Source organism: Anomalospiza imberbis, chromosome 2, assembly GCF_031753505.1.
Source record: "Anomalospiza imberbis isolate Cuckoo-Finch-1a 21T00152 chromosome 2, ASM3175350v1, whole genome shotgun sequence".
NCBI classification, from domain to species: domain Eukaryota; kingdom Metazoa; phylum Chordata; class Aves; order Passeriformes; family Viduidae; genus Anomalospiza; species Anomalospiza imberbis.
In genome coordinates, this window is record NC_089682.1 from 16,298,195 (window position 1) to 16,325,837 (window position 27,643).

Consider the following 27,643-nt stretch of genomic DNA (forward strand, 5'->3'; position numbering starts at 1 on the left):
TTTTCTCTTTGTAGCACAGAGACTATGGTGTTTGGTGGGATGAAACAGATTGAGGCTCAGATGAATTTTCTCAAGCAGCAAATAAAAATCAGATTCTAGGATGAGTTTCATTACTATCAGAAAAAAAACATTTCTCTGATTGTTTTGTTCTCAGTCTTTTTCCCAGCTTGAACCTGGTATGTAAAACATACTTAAAGAGTGGAAGGTGAAGAATGAGTATGACTCTTCATCCTGAGGGCTGGGGTTGCACATGGAAGCTCCAGTCCCTGTTTATGTATCATTAAAATTGAGGTTATTGCACCTCAGAGGTACTCCTTTTTATTTTTTCCCTTAGCATTTATCTGGGAAGTAAGATGCTTATGTTTTTCCCAAACAGAGTAGACAGTTGAGCCTGTGGATCTGGATCCCACACCCTTGGTTTGTGTTTGTATGGTTGCCCTCAGGTGTTAAGAGTCTGGGGGAGCTGTGTTTGCACTGAATGTTTATTTGTGGATTTTTCTCATGGAATGTTTTGCTGGGGTAGTCCCAATACCTCAGCTGTTTCTTGCTTTATCCTCTTGACAACTCCTGAGTAACATTGTTCTTTTCAATGTATTTTTTTCAAAATGAGAAATTAAGGGGTATAGAATAAGTAATTTCCCCGAAGGCCGTATAGGAAGATCCATAAGGCTATTATAGAGCATTTTAAATTTCTTCTGTAGCTGACTACTACCTTGCAATAAATTTGTCAGGAGGTCAGTCTATGGCAGGTCTCACAGCCCATTTGTTCTTCAGAACTGGTTGAGTTCCAAGCAAAAATTTGCCTTTGGAGACTCCTTCCCCAAACAGGATGTAGAGGACCTTGTGTCAGAGCTACATGTGGGACTGTTAATCATTAGCATTTCATTTGGACATTGGAGCCTGGAAAAAAAGATAATAGGCCATGGAACCACTTCAGTCTTGTAGTACTGACTCTTAAACTTCAAGCACTTGAACTGGTCAGTCTGTCATGAAAGCAGGTGGGAGAGGCAGCACATTGTTGATGCTGGCTGGTTAACTCACATTAACTCTAATCAGAAGCTTCCTTACATCAACAGTGTAAGTAATTGACACTTCAGATTTCCTAAAGAAGCCTAAAATATGTTAGACTTAGGCATTTTCTTTGGTTTTGTGTATATTATCTGTCTCTTTTGTAACACAATATGGAAATATTCCTGAATTCAGATCTCCAAGTAAAGGCTTTCTTGTCATTTCTGGCTGCTTCTTTTTTTCTTTTTTTTAGCATCTGCTACCAACAAAATGTGATCCTTTAAAGCTCTGCTTATCATTTGGAAACTTATGTTAACAACAGAAAGCTTCATGACAGGCTGAAAACCAAAAAGACAAATTGATGCATAAACCTGGTGTTTATGCCACTTCTTTTCAGCCCTAAGCTTAAGTTGCAAGTTTTTTCCTGCTTTGTTCTAAAGTCTTCCTAATCACAAGTGACTAAAAATTTCAGCTGATGTAATGGTAATTATTTATCCATGTATCTGTAGTATTGAGTCTTTTCCAAACCTTACTAATTTTCACAAAAGAGAAAAATATCCTCAGCTGCCATACTGTTTGAGGGCAAGAAAAAGACAGGGGCACATGTCCAGGCTCTTTGTAATCACTCAGTTTAAAAGACAACAGATCCATTTGTGGCTGCTGTGGTATCTCTGCCACCTAACTCCTGTTGAAATAAATGGGAGCTTGACCACTGTAGTGTTGACAGCAGGATAGATTTCTCTAGGGAAAAATAGCAAATGGCAAAACAATTTCTGAGTCAGAATTTCAGTGGTAATGGATGCCAGCACCTTACCACAAGGATTCTCCATTCAGTTAGAAACTGAGAAAAAAAAAAAAAAACTAAAATTTTTTGTTTCATTTCTTCAGGGTTTTTTTTTTGGCTTTTTTTTTAATAACTGTTGGGGCCTTTTGTTGATTTTTTTTTTTTTTGAGGATTTTGGGGTATTTTTTTAGCAAGTATTGTAAAGGGTCTTTCTTGTGCTGTCTCCTGCAAATAGGTGGTGGAGAGCTTGCTGCTTTAAAAGCAGTGGAAATTCCACATAAAGTTTCAGTGGTGAGGGAGTAGTTGTAAGTTTTGTTATACTGGTGTGAATCCAAAATTATTTCATTAAGATAAGTTCCCATAGAGCAAATTTAAACTGACATGGATCCCATGGAAGGTAAAATCAGTCCTTTGGATATAAATTTTTTAAACTATCAGAATGACTGTTTACTCCTCTCATGTCTTGCATGATATAAATCAAGTCTGGATGTCTTCTCCTTGAAGTTAATGATGGTGTTTTACTATACTTCATGATGCTTGGGGGTGTTTGACATAATCTTCTTATTCACAGCTTCCTTTGATGGGGAAAAGCATGCCATCAGTCTTCCTTCTGTAAACAGTGCATCGTTTGTCCTACGCTTCTTGGAGAAGCTCTGCCACAGCCTGCAGTGTGATAATCTCTTCAGTAGCCAGCCTTTCAGTCCTTACATGGGATGTGCACATAGTCCTATGGAGTACGATAGGAATAAGCCAGGTACTGTTATTCACTTGTTATTTTCAAGTGCTGATATTTCTGAGAAATGTGAGCACTTTATGAAATGCATCTTTTTAGTCTTTCTGTGACATGAATTGCTTGAAATGAATACACTTCAGTTCTTAGTGAATTGGTTCCAGTGTGGAAGTGCTTTGACAGTAATGGATAGGTCATACCACATGTGCAGAAATAATTTTGTTCAGCAAACTTCTTGTAGGCAAGCCAGAAAGCATATGTGCTTTACCACTGTGATACTGCTAAAAAGACAAGGTCAGAACTTCACATTTTATTTGTTAAATTTATGTTTGGCTCATAACCTAAATTTACCAAAAGATGCTTGCTGTCTGTGAGAAGGCACTTCCCCTGAAAGGGAGTTCAACACAAGAACAAAGTCTTTTCTTTCTCTTTTTACCTCACTTAGGGATGGCTCAAAAATTTTTACATTCTACTATGTACAGTCCACTCATCTAGTAGAAAAATGTGTGAAATTGGCTGCTTGTGAAATTTTGTGTGAGTCCAATAACTGCTGCACCGGGAATGTAGAGTGAAGGGGAGATGCAATTAGTTGCCCAAGATCTCCCAACAGGTTGTTTCTAGGAGTTGGTATTACAAGTCCCAGGAGAAGCTGGCTGCGATAGCTTTGTTGTCAAAACAATTTCACAAGACTTATATTGGCAGTGAAGCTTCCTCAGAGCTCTGATAGCTGAGTCTGTGTTCTGGGTGCTGGTGCAGAAAACTTTTTTCCTCTTTCCAATGCAGAAATTATGTTTATAATTCTATCTATTGTATGAAAGTTCTTAGTTTTAACTATTCAGGAAGGTAGGTAGGGTCAAGGTTATTCAGCTTTCAAAAATTGTATTGAAGTGACTGAGTCTGTGTGACACAAGAAATGGAACTCTAACTGGGTGAATGGCTTATGTCCGTCTTTGCTTCTGTCTCTGGACTTAGCCCATGAGCAGCTTTATGTTAGAATAACAGGTAGTGACTTTTCCTCTTCCCAGCCAAAGAAGAAATACCTGAAAACAGGAGTGCTAAACGATACCCTCAGGACTCTCCACCGTACACTGCTCCTCTTTCCCCTAAGCTTCCCAGAAACGATGCTCATCCATCTGAAGGTAATTGCATTATGTCAGAATTATATATGAGGATTATTTATGGGTTCAGTATTTCCAGTCACAAAGGACTGAGTACAACATATGTATCTGGTTTGTCTCTAGCCTTTGACAGGTCAGGGTGGAAGTATGTTAATTATTGATCACTGGCACAGATTTTGCACTTAAGGAAGATCTACTGCAAGTTCCAGCATTGCTTCTCCTAAACCTGCAGCCTTTTCTGTGAAGGGGCTCAGCCACACAGATGACAGATGAAGCTTCCTGCTCCACATAGGGCTACTGAGTAGAAAACCAATTGCCTTGAAATGGCTTAGGAGATAAATTTGGAAGCAACTCTTAACTCTAGGCTGGGTTCATTAAGTAAGGGTGCAGCTTGATGATACAATTCAGCTGAGTTTATGGCTAGCTGCCAGTGGAAGTTGTGCTGCTCCTGCTTTCCTTGCCTCCTTGTTCCTGCAGTGAGTCATAGCCCACCCCCTGCTCCCTTTCCCTGGCTGGGTAGTGAGCTGAAGCAGGGAGCAAAAGCACAGAAAAAATTCTGGTGAAGAGTCTTGTTTTACTTCTCTGGAGTGACTCTGTGGACTCGGATGTGCACAGGGTAGCCTTGAGTGGAAGGCAGCCATGGCCAGGGGAGTGGTGTGGCCCCCCTGTGACAGCTCACTCTTAGTTTGGTGTAGTTCACAGATAAAATAACACTTTTTCCTGTGCTGCAGCTCAGCTACAGTAACTGAGCACATGTCTAGTCTTAGTCTGCCTCAGATGTGAAGTAAAGCATCTAGGTTTAAGTGTCAGTGAGAGAGACAAGGCAAAATTGTTCAGTATTTGCGGCTTAACTGGTTAATACATGGTAAGTTGATGGTACTGACTTATCCCATCTGATACATACTTTCTCTTGCAGCAAGATACTTGCACATCATTTCCAAGGGCTTTTTTTAAGAATAATGGGGATTAGTAATTTTTCCTCCTTTTTTTCTTTCTTTTTGTTTGTGACCTTGAAATGATTTTGAATCTATTACCATAAGTGGGGGCAGGATATCTCTTCTGTGCATATTAAAAAGCTATAAGACTGCAGTTAAAGCAGAAAAGGATGTAAAATTAAAATGTACCAAATGGTAGCTTATTTAAAATAATACATCTTATTATTTGCTGTATATATAACATATTCACATCTTTTTATTTCCTGTAGCTGTTATTATACACAGTTATGCATTGATTATTGAATTCTGTGTCTTCACAAAAGAAGGTCTGGTTTAATTCCAGAGACACATTATATATCTAAGTTATATTTCTGGTACTAATGTAATAAGTGTGGAGCACTTAATAACGCTCAAATTAAGTTGTTTCATTTGGAGCAAAACAAATATTTAAGTAGATTTGCAGTATCTTGTAAGAAATCTTACTCAAGTAAACATAAGTGCACATACTGCTTTTTATTCCTTGTTTACTAGCGGATCTTCTACAGATGGAGTCAGGGTACCCTTTAAAATACTTTTTAAGATCACTAGTTCATTGTAAAATGCAGTTACTTGAATAAAAGTAATTAAAGTAAGTATTTTTCCATAGTTTCAGATGTTTGAATTTGTATTCTGTGTATTTTAACAGGCAAAGTGTTCTCTAGCATTGTGTGTTTCCTATTAGGACAATGTCCTCTGCTGAAAATCTGGAGGCAATTTTGTAGCGGTCAGTCATGGGTTGGTTAACAAGAAAGATCTGCCCCTAAAAAGTTCTGGTTCCATTGAGACACAGTTGTCTTAAAATAGTTGTTTTGAAATATCATTTGAAGGCAAAATGGAGTAATTGTGGGAAAGTCTTTCAAACAGCTCGTTTTCCTTCTGATCTGCTCAGGGATATGCTTTGCAGGGTTTGCTGCCTTTCTTGCTCACTGACCGTTTCTTCTTAAAGTTGCGAAAGATAAAGAAGGAGGGAGTGGGTAGTAATTCAGACTCCCTTTCCCTGAAAACAGAGTGTTCCTACTACTGTGTCCAATTACATCATTTTGTTATGTATGAGACAGAACAACTGGCTTCTAATTCCCAGAAGAGCCTCAAGAAAACAAAACATCCAGTTCCTGCTAAGGCTTCAGTGCCTAAACAGTCTGCTGTCATCCCTATATTTGAAACTTAAGGCCTCTTACTGGCCTTTCATTAATCTACCCAGAGGTCAGGCATTCTGCAGTAGAACCTCCCATCTCCTTCCATACCTCTGTTATTCACAGCTGCTCAAAATGCAGAGGTAGGTGAACTCTGTCACTCCATGGATTGCAATGCTCCATTTCCTAGATGCCAATTTTGCTGCATTTTGATTGTAGAGAAGCCGAATGGATTGGAAAGTGGATTGGATACTACAACTACTGAACAGAAAGCCTTACACAAAAAATGATGGGAAATATATGCTAGCTTTTCCACCTTGTGTATATGAATTTAGAATTTACAGTAAGATAAATTAAAATGCTGATATCTTGGATGAAAAAATCAGAGTTGATCTTTCCCAAACCTAGTATTTGCTTCGGGATATATTACATCAGAGAGAAAACTGGGATATAACTGGAATTAATACAATTAAGTTCTTTTGCAATACAGTCAATTTTTAACATTTTTTTCTACAGAAATCTTGACAAAGATAATATAAGCCAATTATAAAAAACCCAAAAAAACAACCTTTATTTGGATTCCTGCTAATTTACCATAAAATCTTAAAAAATATTCTTATTATGTTACATGGAGTTGGCTGGTACATGCTTTAATACTTCAGTTGAGACTCTCTGCTGGGGAGTGTTGCCTCCATTGTTTCATCCTACCTTTCAAGACTTCTGAAATCTGAATGTACAGGTTCAGTCAGTTAAACCTTATGCTCCTTCATACAGCTTTGCTGTAACAATTTAAGGTATCACCTCTGCCTTTCGGCCTTGAACTGAGATGTGATTTCATTCTCTACAGTTCTAATTTTCCCTTGTTTGGGTACTTTTTAATTTTATAGTGTGCATCATTGACTTCATCTCTTAATGTCTCTCTGAAATTCTGTGGAATGATACCTTTTGTTTTTAATCTTGGTGAGTTGCTCTAAGTACTTCTGAGAAATATAAAGGCTTTTATTTTCTTGTTTGTTTTCTTCAAAAACCTCGTAGCTTCCTCTTTGCTTTTTTGATTCAGGTCTGACAAACTAGAACATTTTGCAGTGGTTATTTTGAAAGTTATTCGTATGAAAGAGAAAGACTTGTATCAATAGAAGCTTTTTTATTCCATGGCTATCAAATTTAGTAAAAGATGTTACATCACCTTGCAGATAAGGAGTCCAGGAAGGCTAGACATAGATACAGGAGCAGGCTGTCCTCACATGCTGAAAGACAAGCTTGCATGGAAGAAGACTGTCCTGGCTGAACAGAAAAGTTTGGCTGGAACTCAGGAAAAAAAAAGGACTTTGGAAGAAGGGGCAGGAAAATCAGAAGGACTACAAGGATGCTATTAGGTTATTTGGGGCAAAAATTAGAAAGGTTAAAGCCCAAATAGAGCTTAATCTGGCTACTGCCATAAAAGACATGAAAATTTTTGTCTCATTTTTCTCAGCAGTCAGGGGAGGGCTAAGGAGAATCTCAAGCCTTTATTGCATGTGGGGGGAAACAAAGTGATGAAGTTTGAGGAGGGCTGTTTGAAGTACTTTATGCCTCCTTTTCCTCTGTCTTTTGTACTAAGATCAATTGTTTCCATGTACCTAGCATCCTGAGCTGGAAGGAAGGGATGGGAAGCAGATTGAAGCCCCCACAATCCAAGGGAAAATGGTCACTACTTAAGATGTGCACAAGTCTCTAGGACCATATAAAATCTGCCCAGGAGTACTGAGGGAGCTGGTGGAAGTGCTCACACCCTTTCAACTTACTGTGCTCTACAATCATGGGAAAGGAGGTTACTGGGAGGTGGGAATTCATATCTTCTCCCAGCTATCGCTTCTCCTAAGCGATAGAGGACGAGGAAATGGCCTCAAGTTGCACATGGAGGAGTTTAAATTGTGTATTAGGAAAAGTTTCTTCACTGAAGGCTTGTCAAGCATTGGAACAGGCTGCCCAGGGTTGAGTCAGCATCATTGGAAGTATTTAAAAGGCATGTAGGTGTGGCTCAGTGGTGAACACAGTGGTACTGGGTTAACAGTGGTCATCGTGGCTTCTTCCAGCCGAAACGATTCTGTGGTTCCATTCTGTGATTCTGTGGTCTTGCCTTACCGAATTCACTCAGTAGGGAGCTGGCTCTCCGAGAGCCTTTAACTCCCTTTCATGGTTATGCTGTTAGAAGGTCAAAATACACATAACAGTTCTTCACTGTACTACACTTCAAACAGGATTCAGAAAGAGAACCTGAGACCTCATGAAACAAGTTCAAAGCATGCATGAGAAGGTCACTGGGTTTTTTAGGAAAATACTCTTCCTTTGGTTTTAATTGGGCGTTTGCCTAATAAATTCTTGAAAGTTTTCATATAAAAAGGATAGTAAAAAGCTTGTTTCAGGAACTTGTTTTGCAGAACATACCAGTTCTTATTCCAATGAATATGCTGCCTCACTAGCATATGTTTTATAACTTCAGTAGAGTTATTTTCAAGATGGTAGTGTGGGGCTTACACTTCTGTGAACCTGTTAGCTATATTTTTCCAGCTCTTAACTCTCCTGCCAAAGCAGCATTTGTTTCATACAGATTTGTACATCATGCTTCCAACTTCTTTCTCGTGCCTGATGCAAATGGAGGAGAATATCTATGATTGCTAGAGAATGGAGTGATGCTCCTGTTGATTTGGGTTTTTTTCCTCACATAGCATGCTTCTCTCAAACAGACCTGAACTGAGCTGAATAGGAGTGGAATTTTCAGTAATGAAGCAAACCTGGCTCCTGTCTCATGGCCCAGGGAAAGGGACATGCTGAACTCCACTCACGTGGCTTAGAATCAGTATTCACAGACTTTAAAAGTTCACAAGTCTTTTCAATGGATATTGTTTTTCTTTTGTAAAGAAAATTTTGTAAATTTGCTGAAAAGAAATAAGAACTAGAATATTGTTATACTCCCCCTGCCTGAGACTTCACTTTTTTTTTTTACTTGCCCAGTGGGCTCAGTAATTTACCTATATCTTCAGCTTTCCAGAGTCTGCAGTTAGAGACCTTGAAACCCTGCCCTGTGCAAAGAACTGTGTGTAGATAAAGCAGGGTGGTCAAGACACGTTACATTAGTGTGCCATACCAGGCACTCACAGCCTTCTGTGGCTTTGCCTGTAGCCTCTTCTCTTTTTAATAATGGCACCTCTGTCTGAACCTGTTGGGGTCCTTAGATAATAATTGTCCACTTGTTTTCTTTATGAAGTTAGTAACTCCCTCTTGCTGTTTCGAACTTACTAAACAATTGTTAGTTAACATGAGGGGTTTTTTTTGTGTTATAAATGTCTTGTAAAATAAATTCTACATAATATTAATGGTTGGCTTTTTAATGATATGTTTAAAAAGCAATGAAAATTCTTGACTAAAATTATTTGATGTATCAATATTTACAGCAGACAATTTTATTAAAAAAAAATTTCCTGTGTCATTTCTCCTCTTATAGCTTTCAGTAACAACTGAAATTATTAATGGAAGAATGTCTCAAACTTGACATATTATATCTTTTCCTACAAAAATAATGTTTGAAAATACAATAAGAGCTCAATGATTAGTTGAGGAAAAGGGACAAACATTCAGTCTCAGTGATTGTCTCACAAGAGGTTTGTTAACAGGATTACAATCTGTCAGTCCCTTCAAGAGAACATAGCAAGGCCTTAAGTAACAAAGGTGTGATGTCCATCACTTTGAACATATTGATGCTTGCTTTTTGTGTAGCAGAAACATTGCCTATAGAGGAAAACAGCACTTCCAAAGATCACCGATTTTCTGAGGATTCTATGGATTCTGCACTTAATTCTGTAAATCCATCAAACCCAACCTGTCGAAATTCCACAGAGTACCGCACTTCAGGAAATGCTGCATATTACAGAAATTCCCATCAGCCAGCAACTGCTACCTCAAATTCAGCCCCAGTCCTGCGCAGGCTGTCCCTGAGCTCGGCTGGCAGCAGTGGTTACTATGAAGTCAGTAGGAATCGGATACAGAGGCGGATTGAAGGTATGCTGTCACACAAAACCTTCCAGAATATGTAACTGCTTCAATTAACACGCAGAGTTATGAATAAAGAAGTTCTTTGCCATTGGAGAGCTTGCATGTGGAGTGAAATGTGCTGTTGCCAAGCATGTCAGGCTTGCTAATGTAACTGCAAATACAGAACTCAAGCCTGTTAGTACTAATAGTGTAGTGCAAGCAGAGAGGTCTTTGCTGCTGCAGCTTCGTCTTGCTGCTGTGATGGACTCTGCAGCAAGCCAGAGCAGACAGGGATAGCTATATGCAGCTCACTTCCTGAGCATCTTATCAAATATTGCCATGTTGCCGAAATACAGGGATAGGGTTTCCTACTGTCGCTCCCTCTGTCTGCACAGCTTCACTTGCCTTTGCCTCGTTCCCAGTTAAAAGCATCTTGGGACCCAGGAGCCAAGTACAAGTAAAGCTAATCCTCTGGGTATGTCACAGTGCTAATGTTTGTGCTGCTGTAAGTATTTGCAGTTATAGAAGTCATGTAAAGACAAAAGGAACAGTTCAGTATTATTAGAAGGAAAATAAAGCATCTTTTCATTTTAATATATTGCAAACAATGCATAATAAATGCCATAAGGTAATATTAAAGTGTCTTATGTGAAATGAAATGTGTTATTCCTGTACAAACTAGTAATACTTCTTCCTTTCACAATATTTTTTATTAAAAGCTGCAAGTTCCACAACTGGACCAGATTTGAATTCACTAAAAAGGGAACCCTCAAGAATATTGAATAAGGATCCTTCCACTTGGTCAATAGAGGAAGTAGTGCGTTTTGTGAAAGAAGCTGATCCACGGGCACTGGCTCCACATGCAGAACTCTTCAGGAGACATGTATGATGCTTGTCCATTCTGTTCTAGTAGATTGTGTCATGTCTATCAGTCTGTTTGCAGCTGGAGGTGGAGTAGACTTTGCTGATACATTACAAAGAGGTGGAAAATTACTTTTCTCCCTGAAACCCCTCCTGCAGTATATTTTTTCTTTCTTTCTTTTCAGTCTTGCTAGACTAGCATAAATAGCCACCTCTTCCCAGTGTATGTGAAATAATGCCAACCTGAAAGAGCCCAAGTTCTAATGGCCACCATCCGTGGTACCCCTGTCCTCCCTGGTGCCTCTGGAGACGAAGGCATTCTCACGTACAGTGCGGGACATTCGGTCTCCCTGTTTGGAGACTTAATCTTCTAGAGCAGAGATAATGTTACCATTGTTAGCTTGGCACTTGGTCATTGACACTAAAATTCAGAGAACTGAAATAATTTATCTGTTTGAGAAAACAATGTCTAGGGTTTTATAGGTCTGACTAGATGTTACCTTTAGAGACAGAAACTGTATCAGTTTGTGGTAGGTTTGATCTCCCCTATTTCTTCTTGCTGTACCTTTCTGTGGTAGGTCGCTCAGTAAAGAGCTGCTTTCTTATTTTATTGCATATAATGCAATATTTTGTTGCATAAAATGCAATTAAATGCTTTCTTATTTTATTGCATATAATGCAATATTTTATTGTATATAATGCCCTCCAAAAAAAAATTGCTTTGTCTTTAGAAGTATTTCACCCATGTTCTGCTCCAGCTCCTCCTAACAGTTTAATCTCTGAGTAAACTGGATTAGAAGGAAAAATCAAAATAATTTCTGATGGAGATTCCTGTCTTACATTTTATTCGTAGTTGTATGACAACAGTAAATGTAGCTTGTTTTGTCAGGTTTGTGTTTAAAAAAGTAAGACAGAGTGTTTCTCTTTATGGTGCTTTATGGAACTAATTGCCTGTCTTTGGTATGTAATGATACTAAGAGCTTGGGACTGTCACATTTCAGCAGCTTCTCAGTCACATAGTTGAAATCTGACTAAGTTGTCCTTGGTCTTGATCCTGACAATCTCTTTGGTTCAGCATGGAAATAGATCTGTCTAATTTCCCATATTTAGATGGTCTCTAACCCCTTCCTCCATGTGACCATTTGCACATGCATGCTGAAATCCTCCCACAGCTGTTTTCAAGGTTCAGTGCAAGGCCTCAGTGCTTGGTTCATTTAATCTCTAACTGCACACATCTTCCTTTGGAGATTCTTTTTATTTTTTTCCCTTGACCCATTCACTTTTTTTCCTGGTTGGAAACGCTGATTCTGAGGGGTGTTCAGTCAGTTTCTTTTATTTACTATCATTTTCTTTCTTTAACATCTCAAACACTTAATCACACATTAAAAAATACTAAATAAATCAAATTTCAGTGGTCATCTATAAATTCAAACTTACTGTTTTATATATAGTAGATATATTTTTACTAGAGTATAAAGAACTATAATGTACTTTCCCATTTTACCATGCAACTTGTTCAGGTAGTTGTCTCTTGTGTTTATTCTCTTCCTTCTGCAGGAAATTGATGGGAAGGCACTACTCTTACTGAGGAGTGATATGATAATGAAATATATGGGACTGAAGCTGGGGCCTGCCCTAAAGTTGTGCTACCACATTGAACGACTTAAACAAGGAAAGTTCTAGCCAGTGGGGATACCACAAACGTGTGTTTGGATCACACCAAGCTCTCAGGTTCCCAGCCATCACCTTGATTTGAAACGCTTTTGCTGATATAAACCTTTATTTTTGAAAGTGGCCTCAGATTGTGAAAGAGACATTCAGGATAAAGGGCGGGGGGGGATTTGTATTACATTCTAGTATTTTTGCATACTGTTTCGCAGAAAGTTGGCAGGGAAGGACAATGGATCATACTGGGTGTGGGCAGCTCTGGTAACACTGCTCTCCGAATCCTGAAATGTGTGTTCTGTGTTACAGGCTTCAGCCAACGTGTTCATATCCAGAACCAAAACAGCTGAATCCCAAAGGGAAATAAGAAATTAAACCAGCATCAGGTGTTAATAATTTTTACAGGGGTGGCTGTAAACTTTTATATTGCAAGAAAATCTTAAAATAGAAGATTTCATCTCTGTAGTGAATATTTTGGTCTTTCAGAAGAGAGGAAGGGTAATGGAAGAGAGGGCTTAATACAAATATAAGCTTTTATAAAGTGTGATTATCAGTCCTTTGGGAAGTTATGAGGACAAATGTATCATATTGTCAGTTTAGGCAGGCAGTAAATATTTCTGTTTCATGGAAGGTCATATTGGCTGTATAAACAGCCATTTCTGAGACAGACTGGTTTTACTGGAACAATGTATCCACATACTAAACATTCCACCTTTTTGCTAAGTTTGGCATGGATGTGTTCATGCTTTTTATATGTACACGTGTATGTGTCAGGGAAATACATACTATATAAAAATATACATACACACTGTACATATATTTTCAGTTTTTAATGTGTACTTTGCACTGTGCCAGAGAGAACTGTACAATTTCTTGTTGTTTTTTTACCAGTAAATTTAGTTGTGTATTACTTTCATTAGCACCTGTTTAATTTGTTCTTGGAGTCAAAAGGTGACAAACAATCAAAAGGTGTTTTTATTCATACAGGCAAGGTCCCTGTACTATGCAATACTCCTGGTAATTCATCCCTAAACTCTGAGCCATATATTCTGATATGTATTTGGAAAGACACAATTGGTTCCAATGTTTTGGGTTTATATTTCCTGTGAGGAAGTGCTACTATGTAACTGATAAACCTTTTTTTGGGTAAAATTGGTGCTGTTTGTATAAGCTGCAAGAATGAGTGGTGATAATAAAACAGTTTGTTGTCACTGCCAGTTGTAAAATACATCAGGGACAAGAAAATATACTTTCTGTTTAGGAAACTGAATGTACTGTATGTAATAGTCAAGTGATAAAAACTGTTTGTTAGGGAAGATGTAGTCCTAAAATGGTAGGATTTATTATATTTCTTAATGCCCTTTTTATATGAAAGCATATAGTATAAATGTATTTTTTACAAATTCTTTTTTGAAAATGACTTTCTTTACTCATAGACTGATACTCAACAGATTTCAGCAGAGGTACTGCTAGAAAACAGTAAATTTTGTGACTCACAAGTCCAAGTATTTTGTTATTTTAAGTGACTGCAATGCAATTTCGATTCAGAAAGTCATTTGGGCCCTGAGAATTGTTTTTGTTATTACATCATTAGACATTTGACACTAAAGTTTATCTGCACCGATTTGTTTTGCATATCTTTCATGGTGCATGTGTGCTTAGATGATACAATACAGGCATGCCTTTCATTGTAAGAAAACGTCAGAGCATTGATTGAAGAAACAGAATATTTTCTCTTGGTGTTAGAAAAATACTGGCTTAACTTGCATATGGTTACACCAAAAATTACATATTAATGAAATCATCATGCCCCATGTATTCAGTATATTGTTTATACATATATATTATTGTATACTACTTCTTCCATGCTTTATTATGCTGAATTTGGGTTCTTCAGCATAAAAAGATCCCATGCAATTTAAGTGGAAGCAATTGACTGAAAACAGCTTTCATTTTTTACATTGCCCTTGGCATAAGAAAAACAAAGATGTTTGAATTTTCTGTTTGATCTTTTGTACATGGCACTATTATGGGTATAAATATTTGTTCAAGGCTTTCTGTGTACCCATGTGCACAAAGATAACTGTGATGTTTCCGTACCAGAATTTCTCTGTGTGCTGTTATGTGAGATTCAAGCATTCAGTCTTACAGCAGAATATATTTTTATTCTTTATTTTCAGTGGGATGTTCTTATCTAGCAAGAAAAATAAAATAGTTTGTTCATAGTTGTAACTGTCCATTCTGTTTGATGCTTTGTGGATGTGTGAGTGCTCTCTGCGTAGGCAAGGGTGGCTGTCCGATCTGGCATTTGGCAATTCTTGACAGTTCATGGAAACATCTGATATAAGGAGGTTTTAATGAAAAGGGTAAGATCATTCCAACCTTGTTCATCTGAAGCAATTAGTGTTTGAATTTGGGTTGTTCTGTGCTTTCAAAGTAAGAACTTATCTAGTTATTCAACTATTTTGTTTGGTATATCTCATTTTGCAATTTAAAGCTCATACAGAATTCTCATACAACCACGGAGGGGAAGAGACTGATAAAAACTGTGCTGTGTTCAGATAAAGATATTAAGTATTTTAAATCAAAGCAGTTAATGGCAGTAAGTTTGAACTTCGTAGACTTCAAGCTTTCTTATTTCTATGATACAGAAGTCTCTTGTTCCAGAGACTGTTATCAGCAATCAGCCAGTGCCTGAGAAGGAACTTGGATTGGGTTAATGGTAACCTCACAACCATCACTGGCAGTTGATGAAAATTGGAAGTTGGCAGTACCAGTAGTCCAGAGGCATTTTGGATCTGATCTCTCCCAGAACATACTTCATATGTTTTTGGTGTTTGATATACAAGACAATATGATTTAGTCTCTTTGTTTCTCCAATTTGCTTTTCTGTCAACATGGATTCATCTATTTATCTGGTTCTGTAACTTTTGGTTATCTTGGAAGACAGTACCAAAACTCCTCAGTGTGTTGTGGCACTATTGCAGAACACCTATGCAATAGTGGAATTGAAGAAGGCTGGAGGGTAGACTGTGGCAGTATACATACTGTAGGACTTTTTCACACCTATGTTGGAACGACAGTGAAAGACAGCAACATCATGTTACGAATGTTGGCTTGAAGGTTGGAGCATCTTCCCCTTTTTTGTTGCTTTGGATAAAAAGACACCATTTTTTATTTCAGATCGTAGACACAGGCTGTTAATCTGTTAATCTGATGTTAATCTGATTACTCATTATATTGGTAGAAACTCTTCTTCCTCTGCAGTCAAGGATATAATTTGCAAAAAGTTATGTTTACCTTCTCTGTAGCTGTGACAGTTTTGTGTGAGTCTGTGGATGTGATTATGTAAGCCCTGAACGTGATACAAAAATTCTAACTTTGAGTATCCCAAATATTTTTGTAGGGGAAAAATGAGCCCTGGCTGGGGATGGCTAAAATCTTGAACTTTTAACCTGATCAGATAAAACTTTCTTTGTGCTTATCTTTCCTTTAATTTAAGCTGAAATTCAGAGAATTGAAATATGAGGTAAAGCTGGTATTCAGTAATTCAGCCTTTTCCACGTTTTTTGTAACACGGTCCCCCACCTCATTCAGCAGTGGGCCCAAGTTTTCCCCAGTCTTCTTTTGTTAGCTGTAGAATGTTGTCTATTTTAATGCAGGATCATGGAGAGAAACACATTTTAAAAGGGAATGATAGCTGTATTTTTTCATTGATTGGCCAGCTAGTTACATAATAGAGTAAAATGAATGAAGAGGTGTGAACCTCTTCAAAGTAATGAGCATCTTCATCTTTTTGTTGCTCTTTCTGCCGAGTTAAGGCTGTGTAGAGTTACACTGGCTTGGCTTGAAGAGGAAAAAAGAAAAAAGAGCGACCTCCTTGAGATCAATTTCAAAGGTCATATATTCCTCCTCTCTATCTTTATTACATGTAAAACCGTGGGAGTGAGTAAAAAGTGCTCATTTGGAACTGCCTAAGAGTGATGCAGGGAGGCAGAAGCTGATTTCATGTCCATTTTAGTGGTGAAATGATTGCTGCTTCTTTTTCATGCCTTGATTATAATCTTTCACTCTGTAAAGCTTACTAACTAGCCCATAATCCTGGGATTGTGTTCCCCAACTGTCAGTGTTCCTGTTGTTTCAAAGGTCATGCAGAGCCGTTTTGAGACTTGTTAAAATCTGAAGAGTCTGTTGTAAACTCAGTGTTGTGAGTCTGCAACTGAATACATAACATTTTATATATATTTTTAGGTTTTTTAGTGTGAAAACTGCAGAGATAGGGTTGGGGGGTTATTTAATGGTGAAGTATTTTGCTACTTTGTTCTCTGATGGTTTGTTCTAAATAAATCCTCATTATTGTGGCTGTGGTAGGAGACGGGAGTCTTGTGAGTACTTAAAATACGCTATTTCAGTGATCCAGCGAGCTTTTAAATTCCTCTCTTACATAATCATCCATCCTTGTCCTAGCAGATCATTTTGATTAGCTGTAATTTGTACCATTTGAATCAGAATTAGCTTCTATCAGCTCCAGAATCTCCCAGTCCTGCTGTACATGCTGAGGAGTCCTGCAAAAGCTGCTTCTTCTCATAGCATTATGGACCACTGCTAGTTTTATTTCAGCTTTCATTGACTGCAGGGGAATTGTTTACAGTGCTGATAGCGAAGGCTGCACACCTTACTTCTTTTCTTTTTAAAATACACGAAGGCATTTTCATCCACAGAGATTCACTTTTCAGCATCCGAAATCTAAGGCCTTTGAGGACAAACAGCACAAGCAAACAGATGCCAGCACAAGGGGAAGGGGCGATTGCATCCCATGTTGTCTGAACAGACAAGCGGGAACAGATGTACTGCTTGAAGTTGGCAGAAACCCTCTCTGCCAATGGTTCCTTCTAGCTGTGACAGCTGGAAGAAAATGAATATGCCACAAAACTACCATGACAATTGCCATTACCCTGTGTTGGCTGTCCCAGCTCTGAGGTGCAGATCTGCAAAGACAGACTCATCTACCCTTCCAGGTGGACGCTGAGGCAATTGGCAAGGCAGTGGGAAAAAACATAATGAATGGTGGTACACCTTAGAAAGTCTGGTGTTCAAATGCAAGAGGTCATGATTTTACTGAATATTTTCCCTTTCTCATATTTAGTTTTTTCAGTAGTTGTGGAGGCACTCTGTTTCCACAAGCAATTGGGCTAAAGCTGTCTAGATTACCGAGAGTGAGGTTTTCAAACATGTCTGAACTCTTCCACAACTTCCATTATTCCAGACTAGTGCTGCAGAACATGTTTCCTCTTATTGAAGACCCTTTTGAGGGAAGGATCTTCCCATGTGCTTCTTAATCCTGCATGTTATGAAAAGTAAGGGAAGGAGTCTGCAGCTTTTGCTTGCTTTATCTCTGATGTGCCAGCGACTGCTACTGATTTCAGCCCTTGCCTGGGGATGTACACAGTACTCTGTTATGAACAGATGCCTCTCACCTGCACAATATTACTCAAGGTGTGATCTACAAAGTGCTTTTCTTTTTAAGTCCCTGTGCTTATATGAGCAAAATTGTGAGGTGCGAGAAATTAATAAATAAATGATCAGTTTTAGTCTACCCTTGGTTTATGCTTGTACTTTAGGGGTGAAGTGGAACATAATTGCTAATAATTTTTATATTAGAACATAATTGCTTATTAGGTTCAGTGGGTAATGGGACAGGGGCAGGTCTTGTTGGTTGGTTGGTTTTAGCTTGGGTTTGGTTTTTGGGTTTTTTTTGTGGTAGGGTTTTTTTTTGTCTTGGGTTTTTTTTTTTTTTTGGGTTTTTTTGGGGGGTTTTTTTTTTGGGGTTTTTTTTGGTTTTTTTTACCTGACTGCTATCAGCTGTTCATTTGTTTTCAAGGGAGCCGCTCAGCAAGGGAGCATATTGCTTTCATACATCTTTGCATTCACTGTAATATATTAATTGTAATTGCCTGGGTGGTGTTTGGCTGCAGGAAATTAACAGGTTGGGGAAAGTTTAAATATTTTGAAAGAAAACAGAAATGCAAGGCTGGGATGAGTGATAGGATTTGCTTGCAATAAACATAGGAAGGAAAATACATGAAGAATGAAGTAATGGAAAATTAGGAAGGAGAAAACCAGGTGGATGTATCAAGATAAACTGTTTCAGATTCACAGATGACTTGTGTCTTTGACTGTTCATGTTAAGCTGGGATTTTTAATGGGAAAGTTAGGAATAAACATTTTGAACCATATCAGGGATGTGAAGTCTTATCTTGACATGCTTTTATCTGAAAACAGGGGATGAATCCTTGTAATTCCCTACCCAGTTTTTGGGACATGCACTCTCTGGCATTTAATTGTTTCTTAGATGCTGCTAACAACTCACTCTTGGTATGACTTCTTTTAAAGCCAGACCAGTTGAGGAGCCAAAACCTGGGAACATAGGTTTGGGTTTCACTTAATGTAACTTAATTTCTTGATATCATAGTTGTCCAGACTCTTTCTGAATTTAGTCCATGGGAGTGGAGGGTATGAGTGATCTGACCAAATACCAACATTTGCTTTACAGAGACTTCTTGACTCTACTGGTTTTATTAGCCAGTTTCTATCATGGGAGTCTCAATACCCATTTCAACTTTAGCACATGACCTAATTCCCCACCTAAAATTCTCTTCATTGAAAGTAAGCTGGAACAACCCTCTTACTTGAGTCCTTCATTGGAAGACCTAGTTGGCATTGAGAAGCAAATGTTCAGGTGCACATTACAGTAAGCAAGCAATGTTGGCCAGGTCCCATGTTCTACCACATGAGAGGTCTGGCTTTAAAGTCCAGTTGCTCAGAATATCTAGCCAAAATTCTGTCTGTAGAGAATATTTGTGCGTTCTTAGATCTTTGTTGTTGCACGGAATGCTGTGGCAAAAAGCAGACACCAAGCACTTAACTTTAAAATTAAAAAAAAAAGTTGGTGTCTTTAAACCCCACTCTGAGCCCTGGGTACACAGATACAGGTGGTTCTAGGTGACTGTGGCATATGCATCATTGGGCTGTAAGAGTGTGGTGGCTTTGTGCCATCATGGCTCAGCTGTGGAGGGTCTCTGAAGGGTTAGGTACATGCTCTCTTATGCTGGACTGTGCTCTGTGGACCAACTTTCAAAGTACTTATTTTGAAACAGTTGTTAAAAAAAATCTACTTGTTAGCTTTATAACTTTGAATGCAGGCAGGTTGGGTTTAGGGTTTTTTCCTCCATAAGCGAGAATTTACTTGTGTATCAGAAACTTCAGAAATCAATAGCTTTCCCATGCTTATTGGTGGTACTTTTAGGGGTTTTCTTTGGGTACATATGCTCCACAAAGAAGGACCTCCTTGTGTCCAGCGGCCTGCCCTTGGTCTGTGAGATGCCAGACTACGACAAATAATTGCCTAACTTTGTTCCTAAGCAAAGAAAGATGGGAACTCCGTTGATGAGGATGTGGTGGGAAGGATGATATTGAACAATGCAAAAAATGTGACCATTTTGAAACAGCTGTGGCCTAAGGAACATTAGTAATCCCAGGAGCAAGCGGGGGGGACACAGGGTGATACAGGGATGCAATGTGTCTGTTACCAGAGTTTCACTGGAAACACATTTCCAAACAGTGAAAAAATGATGTTCCACTTGGAAAAAAGTAGAAATAGTCCTTCCTTCCAGATACTTGATTAGATTGTACCCCGCTGTTTGCTCTTTTAATTTTCATATCTTAGTTTGGAAGAATCCTAATAATTTCAGTACTGGGATATTACGGTATTATTCTAAGAGAGCTTGGGGTATATGGGCACAAAGCAGTACTAAATATTTTAGCAATTAGTAATATTTCTACCCAAACATGAAGAAATGTTTCAGATGGTTCAACAACAAAACAGATTTTCCTAACAGGATTGCAATACCATGATTTTAACAACCGTGGAAAATAGGTTTTCCACACTAAAATTAGGGGATTTGCTTGTGTGTATCAGACTGCCCCAGAGTACTCTGAATTGAAAACTTCAGCATTAGGGGTATGTAGTATAGTCTAAGAGAAATGCAACTTTAAATAGGAGGAGGAAGCATTGGGAAAAAAAAAAGCGAAAGGTGAGTGAAAAAAGCAAATTGCACAAATTAATATTATTAATGTCACTGTGTCAGACTGTCTGCCTTTGGGAAGGCAGGAACAGACCCCAGAGGAAAACAAGGTCCTTGACTGAGCCCTTCAACATGTTTTTATAAACTTGAGCACAAAAACAAACTAAAACATCTGGCACCAGGATATTATGCAATGCTGTTTTATGCTATTTTCATTGTCTAATATTCTTCATGAGAACTGTTAACAAGTCACTTACTATTGTCAGATCATAGTCTCAAGTTGCCTCTGTGCAAGTGAAGGGGCACAGACTTCTCTGATTCATTCCCTTCCATGCCACTTCTCTGCCAAATGGTTTCCCCTGAAACCTTTCATGTGCATGTGGTGAAGCTGATCCTTGAGCACTTATGGGTCAAACCTCTGCAGGGATGTGCAAGGTGGTGTAATCATCCCAGTGCTCTGGGAAGCCTGAGCAGAAAATGGGTAGAAGTGGTTAAAAAAGTGAGCACTGATGGTGAGACATCATGGCATATCAATTTTATAGCAGATAGGAGTGTGGGTGGTAGGAGAATATAGGTCATACACGTTACCTCAGGCATGGGAAAGGCAAAACCAACCAGCTACCTTTGCTCTTCTGCTTCCCTTCGCATTTCTGCTGGGACAGTTTTGCTGCCCCTTGTCCTCTGCTGGAGGGCAGGAGGAGCAGGAGGTTGCACTGCATTGTGTGCTCTGTATACGTGGTTTGATATATGGTCTCTCCCAGCCCTCACTTTTTGGCTGCCTTCAGCCTAAGAAAGCATTGCCCTCTCTGGGCTCAGTGCCTGCCTTTCTCCCTGCTCTCACCAAGTAGCCCGAGCTGTGTCTTTGAAGCTGATGCCCTTCTTTTCTCTCTCTGTTAGCAGCTCATGGCCAAAGGCCATCATTTTGCTTCTCCCTTTGATTCTCTGGCTGCTTGCTAACTTCAATAAAGGTACAATACTTACAGGCTTGGATCTTGTCTCAGCTTCCATTGCCTGCTTTCCTTTCCCCATTCTCCAACTTTTCCTTGCACTTATGGTTGTCTGTGCCTTACCTGACTGCTTGGTGTCCTCCCAACCTAGAAACTGCCCAGTCCAGGTAAATTCCCTGTCTGAGAAGCCACTCCTTCTTCTTTTGGATTAATTTATTTTCCTAACAGCTAACTCCACATTTGGAAGCTTTAGGTGTGCACCGCTGGTCCTGAAGCTGTGCTTTGGCAGCATTGGGGAAAGACTGTCCTGTGTAGGAAAGTTGGTACATCTGAGCACTCCTTCCCCCAAGACTGCCTTGTCCCATGGTCTTCATCTGAGATGTGCAGCCTTTCTGCCTGCCTTGGATTTAGTTTCTGGATTCCTGCAAAGCCCCTGCCTGACAAGGAGAAGAGAGCAGAGGGAAAGGTAACATGACCCCACAACCTTCTACCCTCTCACTCCCTAATAAGACCCCACACGCAAAGTCCAAGTCACATGGAGACTTGAGCCAACCAGGGGTGCCCCTGAGGGCACGGCTCCTCTCTGCCTCTGCTCTCTCTTTCCCTCTTGCATATACTCATCACTAAAATGTCTTCCTCCTACCATTACAGCTTAATGACTTTCCCTTCAACTTCACTAGAGGTATTAATGTCTCCATTAACAGCCACCAGAAATGGAAGCTCCATATATCATGAGTGCAGCTCTGCATCCTTCTCCTGATATAGAAGTTTCAGAAGCAGTTAAAATGTAGCCCTGTAGAAAATTAATGGCCCAATATACAAAATCTGTAATTGCTGCTAGAGGCGAGGAGGAGGAGGAGGTGAAAGTGCTCAATCTTGGTGTAATTAAGTACTTTGTTCTATGGCCACTTCTCCCCCGTGCTGATGGGATGTAGGACTTGTGCTTCACACACGAGGGTGGTGGGAGGCAAGTGGTCCCTACTTAGCATCATTTGTCCACCAGAGTTCAGCAACAGGAGAGGTGCCAGTGCTCCTCTTCCCATGGCACAGCCTTGAAACCTGGGGTTGCATGAAATGGCAGCAGGGTAAGGGAGTGCCAGCTGTCCTAAGCCTTCCTGGGAAGATGCTGTTGAGAATATTCCCCCTGCCCCTGCAGTTTAAGCAATGGAAAAGCCAGGCAGCAGGGTGGGTGAGCCTTGTCTGCTCTGCTTATCCATTTCTATGGGAGTGGCTCCAGCCTGTGTCACAGGCTCTGGGGATGTTGGTGGCAACCAGCAGTGCCAGGGAGCCTGCCCATCCTGGCCCTGTAAAGTCAGGGAGGCTGTCCTGGAGTGGCAGAAAGGGATGTTGGGATAATTGGAGCCTGCTCTGCTTTTCCTCAGCCCTGCTTCAGAAGGAAGAGGTTGCAGTTACCCCTCCAAGGGACTGGGGCAAGATGCAGCCACATGGCTGCTGGTCTGGTCTACTGTTACAACAGCACCAGTTGGCTTTAAACTCAATTTGTTGTCCCCAGGCATTGGCTGTTTTGACAGTGCTTGTATGGGTTTATAATGTCATAAAGCTGATTTAGGCTTATTTGTTGTCAGGGTTTCTGGAGCCTGTGGTCTAAATTCAGTTAAACCAGACCTCTCTGTGCAGAGTGGGCTGGGAGGTACCGTCAGCATTGATGCTCCCAGTAAAGGCCTCTGAAGGAGAGGAGGGAAAAGCTGAGCACCTGCAGCCAGTACCACCACCAAGCTCTGCCTGTCCCAACTATCAGCAGTAGGGCAGCAGTGGATGGATGCCCTCTCTGCCTGCTGAGGATGCTGTGGGGAATGATTCACACAAGGACAGCAAGGATTTGTACAGTTGGTGCAGCAGATGCCACCACCAGTGTGAAACACTTCTTTAAAAAAAAGAAATTAAATTTCTTTTGAGCTTGCTTCTGTCAACTGCAAAATAAAAATGACAGTAGCCAATTCAGTGACCGCCTTATTTTACTGTGGTATAGCCCTGGGGAAAATTCACATTATCAGAAGGTTTTTTGACACTCTAGAACGGGCAGGCTGAAATAGAAGCGGACAGTGACAACTGGGATGGCCATCCCAAGGGATGTTGAAATCCTCAGCCTCTGCACTGCAATAAACAGATGACATATTTTATTAGCAGTTTCTTGGAAGGAGAAAAATGAAGTAGCTGAGTATTTTCAATTAAGAAAAAAAGATATTTAAAAAATACAGTCGGATGACTAAACATTAATGAATCCATCAACACTTTAGGCTTTACGCTTTTCTGAACGTTGTCAGTTCTGCCACCTCAGGGAAAAATAAAAGGCTTTAAAATGCTTAAAAAGCAAGAGTTTGACAGAACTGATGCTATGCCTATGTGAAAGTCTTCCATTTTTGTATTAAGCAAGAAGGCGGTGATCTTTCAGCCAAGGAAAAGAGAAACATAATGCCTTTCCTAACCTCATAGTGCAGATTCCTTTTCCAAATACTGAACTGGTGCCTGCTGCTATCAAAATTTGCAGCAGATTTTGGCATGACACTGATGCCTATGGGTGTGAGAAGACTTGAGACACTGAAGCTGCTGCATTGTGCAATTTCTCATTGTATGAACAACTGCAAAAACCTTTCCAAAGCTGTCCAAGAGGAGTCTTAGAAATAGGCTGGTGGCAGCTAGGCAAAGGCAGGCACAGTTAGCATGTGATGGCATCCAGCTTATGGCATTATAATGTTTTTATTTTTTACTTAAGATAGTCCTGGTGCCCTGCCAGGAACATGCAATTTGAAATTGTAACAAAAGTTTTCTACAGGTATAGCCACAAAAAAACACAGCACCCACCATCTGTCCTGCTCTCGCATTTGTCCTTCCATCAGGATCTGTTTTTACCAGTGAGCTGTGTGAATTCTGAAGCTCACAAACAGTAATTCACCTCCAACTCATTTCCACAGACAAGTGCAAAACTGTAACCTAGCAGAACTTTAATTGTACATTCACATCTCTCCATTGACGTGGGCGGCTTTGTACACTGCTGAGTGATAAAAGTTACACAGCTCTGCTCTTTTATGTGCACTGGTATCAGCCATCAAAGAAACATAGGAAACTAACAATAAACAACTTTTCCATATAGCTGTAGTCAGGCTGGGAAAAATGATGTGATTCTTTTTTCCCCTCCTGCCTCCTGGCAAGCGAATTCCCCTGACTTTTAGGCTTTTCTGTTTTAAATGACTGGTAACATTACTTAAGATGGTTTGCTATGGGTCTCTGACAGTGAACTGTCTTAGGTGTGCACTAGGCTGTAGCACTCACTCTCACTCCTCTGGTAGCTCATTGGGTGCATTGTTAGCAGCTGCTGTGACATGCTCTGCGACACTGCTGCGGGACAAGAGAATTTTTCTTAGCCTGCTATTTTTCTTTTTTAATATTTCAGGCTCATCACAAGTCAGTTGCAGCGCTTTACAGCTTACGGGCTTTTTGCACGACCTTCCTTGTAGACTGAAAGCAATTCAGAAATGAGAAAAGAATGCCACAACCAATTAGCACGTACAAACATTTATTTTGAAATTTCCATTCCGACTGTTATGAAGAGTTACATCATCAAAGCACTTTATGGCAGTGAAAATAGCTCTTACCCCTCTGGCTCATCCATTACTCCATTAAAGCTGCAAAATGTGCAATCTGCTTGAAAAATAGGTTGCTTTTTATTCAGTTTCCCATGAAAAGTCAAAATTTGGTAACAAAAAAAAAAAAAAAAATCCAAAAACAAAAGAAAAAAACAAACCAACCCAGCTTATAGGGCCTCTACATCCAATCCTTTCCCTCTTCCCCCAAAAATAACTTACAAAGATAGTTTAAAGTTTTAAATGAGTTTAAAACCGAGTGCATCTTTTTTTTATTATTTTTTCTTCTTCTTCTCATAATAATCTTAAAATTCTAAAAACCGATAATTTACTTTCTTGGAAAAAAGGCAGCCAGCCGTTGCTTCTTGATTGGAAGAATATGTATCTCCGGCGAGTTCATTTTCTTTAGCTTTACGCTCCTGTTTTTGACGGGTTTCCTGAGGGCCTCGGCGCTGTCCCGCGGCTCGGGCGGGCTCTTCACATCGTAGCACTGCAGCACCGAGTCCTGGGGCAGGTCCCTTTTGAAGGAAAAGTTTTTGGTGGAGACCCCCGACAAGCCCTTGATCTTGCCGCAGAAGATGGTGGGCACGGCATCCTTGACGGAGACGATGACTTTGGCTGTCTGCGATGTGCTGACGATCTCGATGTTGTTGCCGGCCTTGGGCTCGCAGCCCGCCCTGCCCGCCTGTTCCACCAGCCACTTCTGCGGCTGCCGCAGCAGCTCGGCCGCGCCGCCGCCCGCGGCCCTGCCCTCCGCCTTACCCGCCGCCTCCGGGGGCTTGCAGGGGCCGAAGGGGGCGGCTGGCCCGGGGAGCTTGTCCGGTGCGGGGTGGGCACCGACCTCGGCGGTGGTGGCAGGGCCGGGGCCGGCCGCCTCCCCGTGCGGCCCCCCCGGCTTGCGACAGGAGGCGAGGGACAGGTCCAGCGCCCCGTCCTCGGGCGGCGGCGGCGGCGGCGGCACCGCCTCGCTGGCCCGAAGCGCGGGCGGCCCTTTCATGGAGAGGTCCAACGCCTCGTTCTCGCCGCCCATCTTGATGACAGTGTGGCGGCTCAGCTGGGGCAACTCCCGTGGGTGGAGAAGTTCGAAGGGCTTCGTCTCCTCCTTCTCCAGGGGCGTCTGGGTGCCCTTGCACGAGTGGGGGGTGAAGAGTGGCGGCTTGGGTGGGTCAGGGGCCGCCTTGGCCTCGGCGCCGTGGGGCACAGGGATGGGGACAGGGATGGGGATAGGGATGGGGACGGGCAGCGGCACGATGACGGGGTAGGGCACCAGCAGCGTCGCAGGGGGCACCAGCGGGGACAGGGGCGAGCTGAAGGCCTGCGGTGGGAGGGTGGCGTAGTCGGGGGGCGGCTGACAGGGGGCTGAGCCCAGGGCGCCCTGTGAGGGAAACAGGTCCTGAAGGACGGCGGCGAATCCCGGTGTCTGAAAGACCGGGGGCAGGACGGGCTCCTGCGCCTGGCCGGAGGGCTTGGGGTCCAGGAGCTGGGGCTGCCCAACGGGGGTGGCGGTGCCGGAGAAGAGGCCGGCGTGCAGGGGGCTGGCGGGGCAGGCAGCTCCCGGGGGCAGCACCAGGGGCGAGTTCAGGTGCTGGAAGACGTGCTGCTCCAGGAGGACGGGCAGCGGGACGGGGCCCTGGGTTGTCATCACGTAGGGGGTGGCAGCATTGGTGGCTGGCATCTGTGGGGCTGCGCTGCCGGCGACCTGCAGGTGGATGGGCAGGACCACGGGGCTGTCCCCCAGGCAGATGGGCTGCAGCACGGTGGCCGCCACCTTCAGGGCCACCCCGCTCTGCGACTCAGCCGGTGGCGTCAGGATGGAGGGTGCAGGGACTGTCACCAGCGGGGAAAGGGCTTTCTTCATCAGGTCGGCCGAGTTGATGTTCCAAGCCTCTGCTGTGATCAGCTGAGCCACCCCATTTTCCAGCTTGTTGTTGGCCATGGCCGAGGGTGAGTTGGTGACATCCATAGGCAGGTTGGGGGCATCCTTGTACAGCTCCTCCATGTCGCAGGGCTTCTTGGTCTCTGCCAGCAGCACCTCTACATCGCTGTCAGTGGGACCCGCGGCGGCTCCACGCTGCCAGGAGCATCAGCACTGACATAATTTGGCCTGCAAGCCAGAAGCATATTTTAGGCACCACATAAATCTCTTCCCTAAAATAATATTTGCAACTGCCTTTAAAGACCCCATCGCCAAAGAAAAGCCATTAAATGTTTCCACACTTGAAGCTAACGGCTCCATAATACAGTGTAGTATATATACAGAGATGTGGGATATACATACAGCCCTGAGTGTTGTGCAAAACATTTTGGGGAACTTTTATTTAGCCATAAACACGGCCTTAAGGACTGCCTGCAGCCAAAAAACCCTCTCAGTACAGCCTGAAGCAAGGACTTAGAATGCCCATTCCACATTTTTAAACACAGCTTCACATAATGACAATGCATGTCAGTGCTGAGTGACAGCATGGTGTTTTAACTCAACAGAAGCCCCAAAACAAACATTTCTAAAAATACTGCAGCCATGAAATATTCAACCATTCATGAAGGGTACTTCATTCCCCTTCAATGCTTGTCCCTTTTTCCTCCCGCAACTGCTCTCTGCAGGATCAGAAAGGAGCACGGCCATGCGATGGCAAAGCAAAACCAACCAAAACTCCAGTGTTTACCCTGCCACAGAGCTAGACAAAGACAGAAATGTGAACCAGGCACCTGATTCATTAAAGACCTGG

General features: G+C 41.4%; 2 protein-coding genes across 8 annotated transcripts in view; one reads left to right on the forward strand and one right to left on the reverse strand.

Annotated features, from left to right (window-relative positions):
* The window catches only part of SCML2 (Scm polycomb group protein like 2), a 98,340-nt gene that overhangs the window by 57,429 nt on the left and 13,268 nt on the right, over window positions 1-27,643 (forward strand). For 5 of the 7 annotated variants that reach the window (XM_068179967.1, XM_068179972.1, XM_068179969.1 and 2 more), the window contains 6 exons: window positions 2,364-2,546; window positions 3,548-3,661; window positions 9,504-9,785; window positions 10,478-10,641; window positions 12,177-14,650; window positions 14,936-16,654. In XM_068179967.1, the coding sequence (XP_068036068.1) occupies window positions 2,364-2,546; window positions 3,548-3,661; window positions 9,504-9,785; window positions 10,478-10,641; window positions 12,177-12,302 (869 nt within the window). In that variant the 3' untranslated portion in view covers window positions 12,303-14,650; window positions 14,936-16,654. Of the gene's footprint in view, window positions 1-2,363; window positions 2,547-3,547; window positions 3,662-9,503; window positions 9,786-10,477; window positions 10,642-12,176; window positions 14,651-14,935; window positions 16,655-27,643 lie in introns of those variants that run through there. The other 2 variants (XM_068179971.1, XM_068179968.1) reach the window with 2 other exon arrangements.
* RAI2 (retinoic acid induced 2) overlaps window positions 24,834-27,643 on the reverse strand; it is a 44,857-nt gene continuing 42,047 nt past the window's right edge. The window contains exon 2 of the mRNA XM_068179975.1: window positions 24,834-27,021. Coding sequence (XP_068036076.1) covers window positions 25,246-26,916 — 1,671 coding nt within the window. The 5' untranslated portion in view covers window positions 26,917-27,021 and the 3' untranslated portion in view covers window positions 24,834-25,245. The remainder of the gene's footprint in view (window positions 27,022-27,643) is intronic.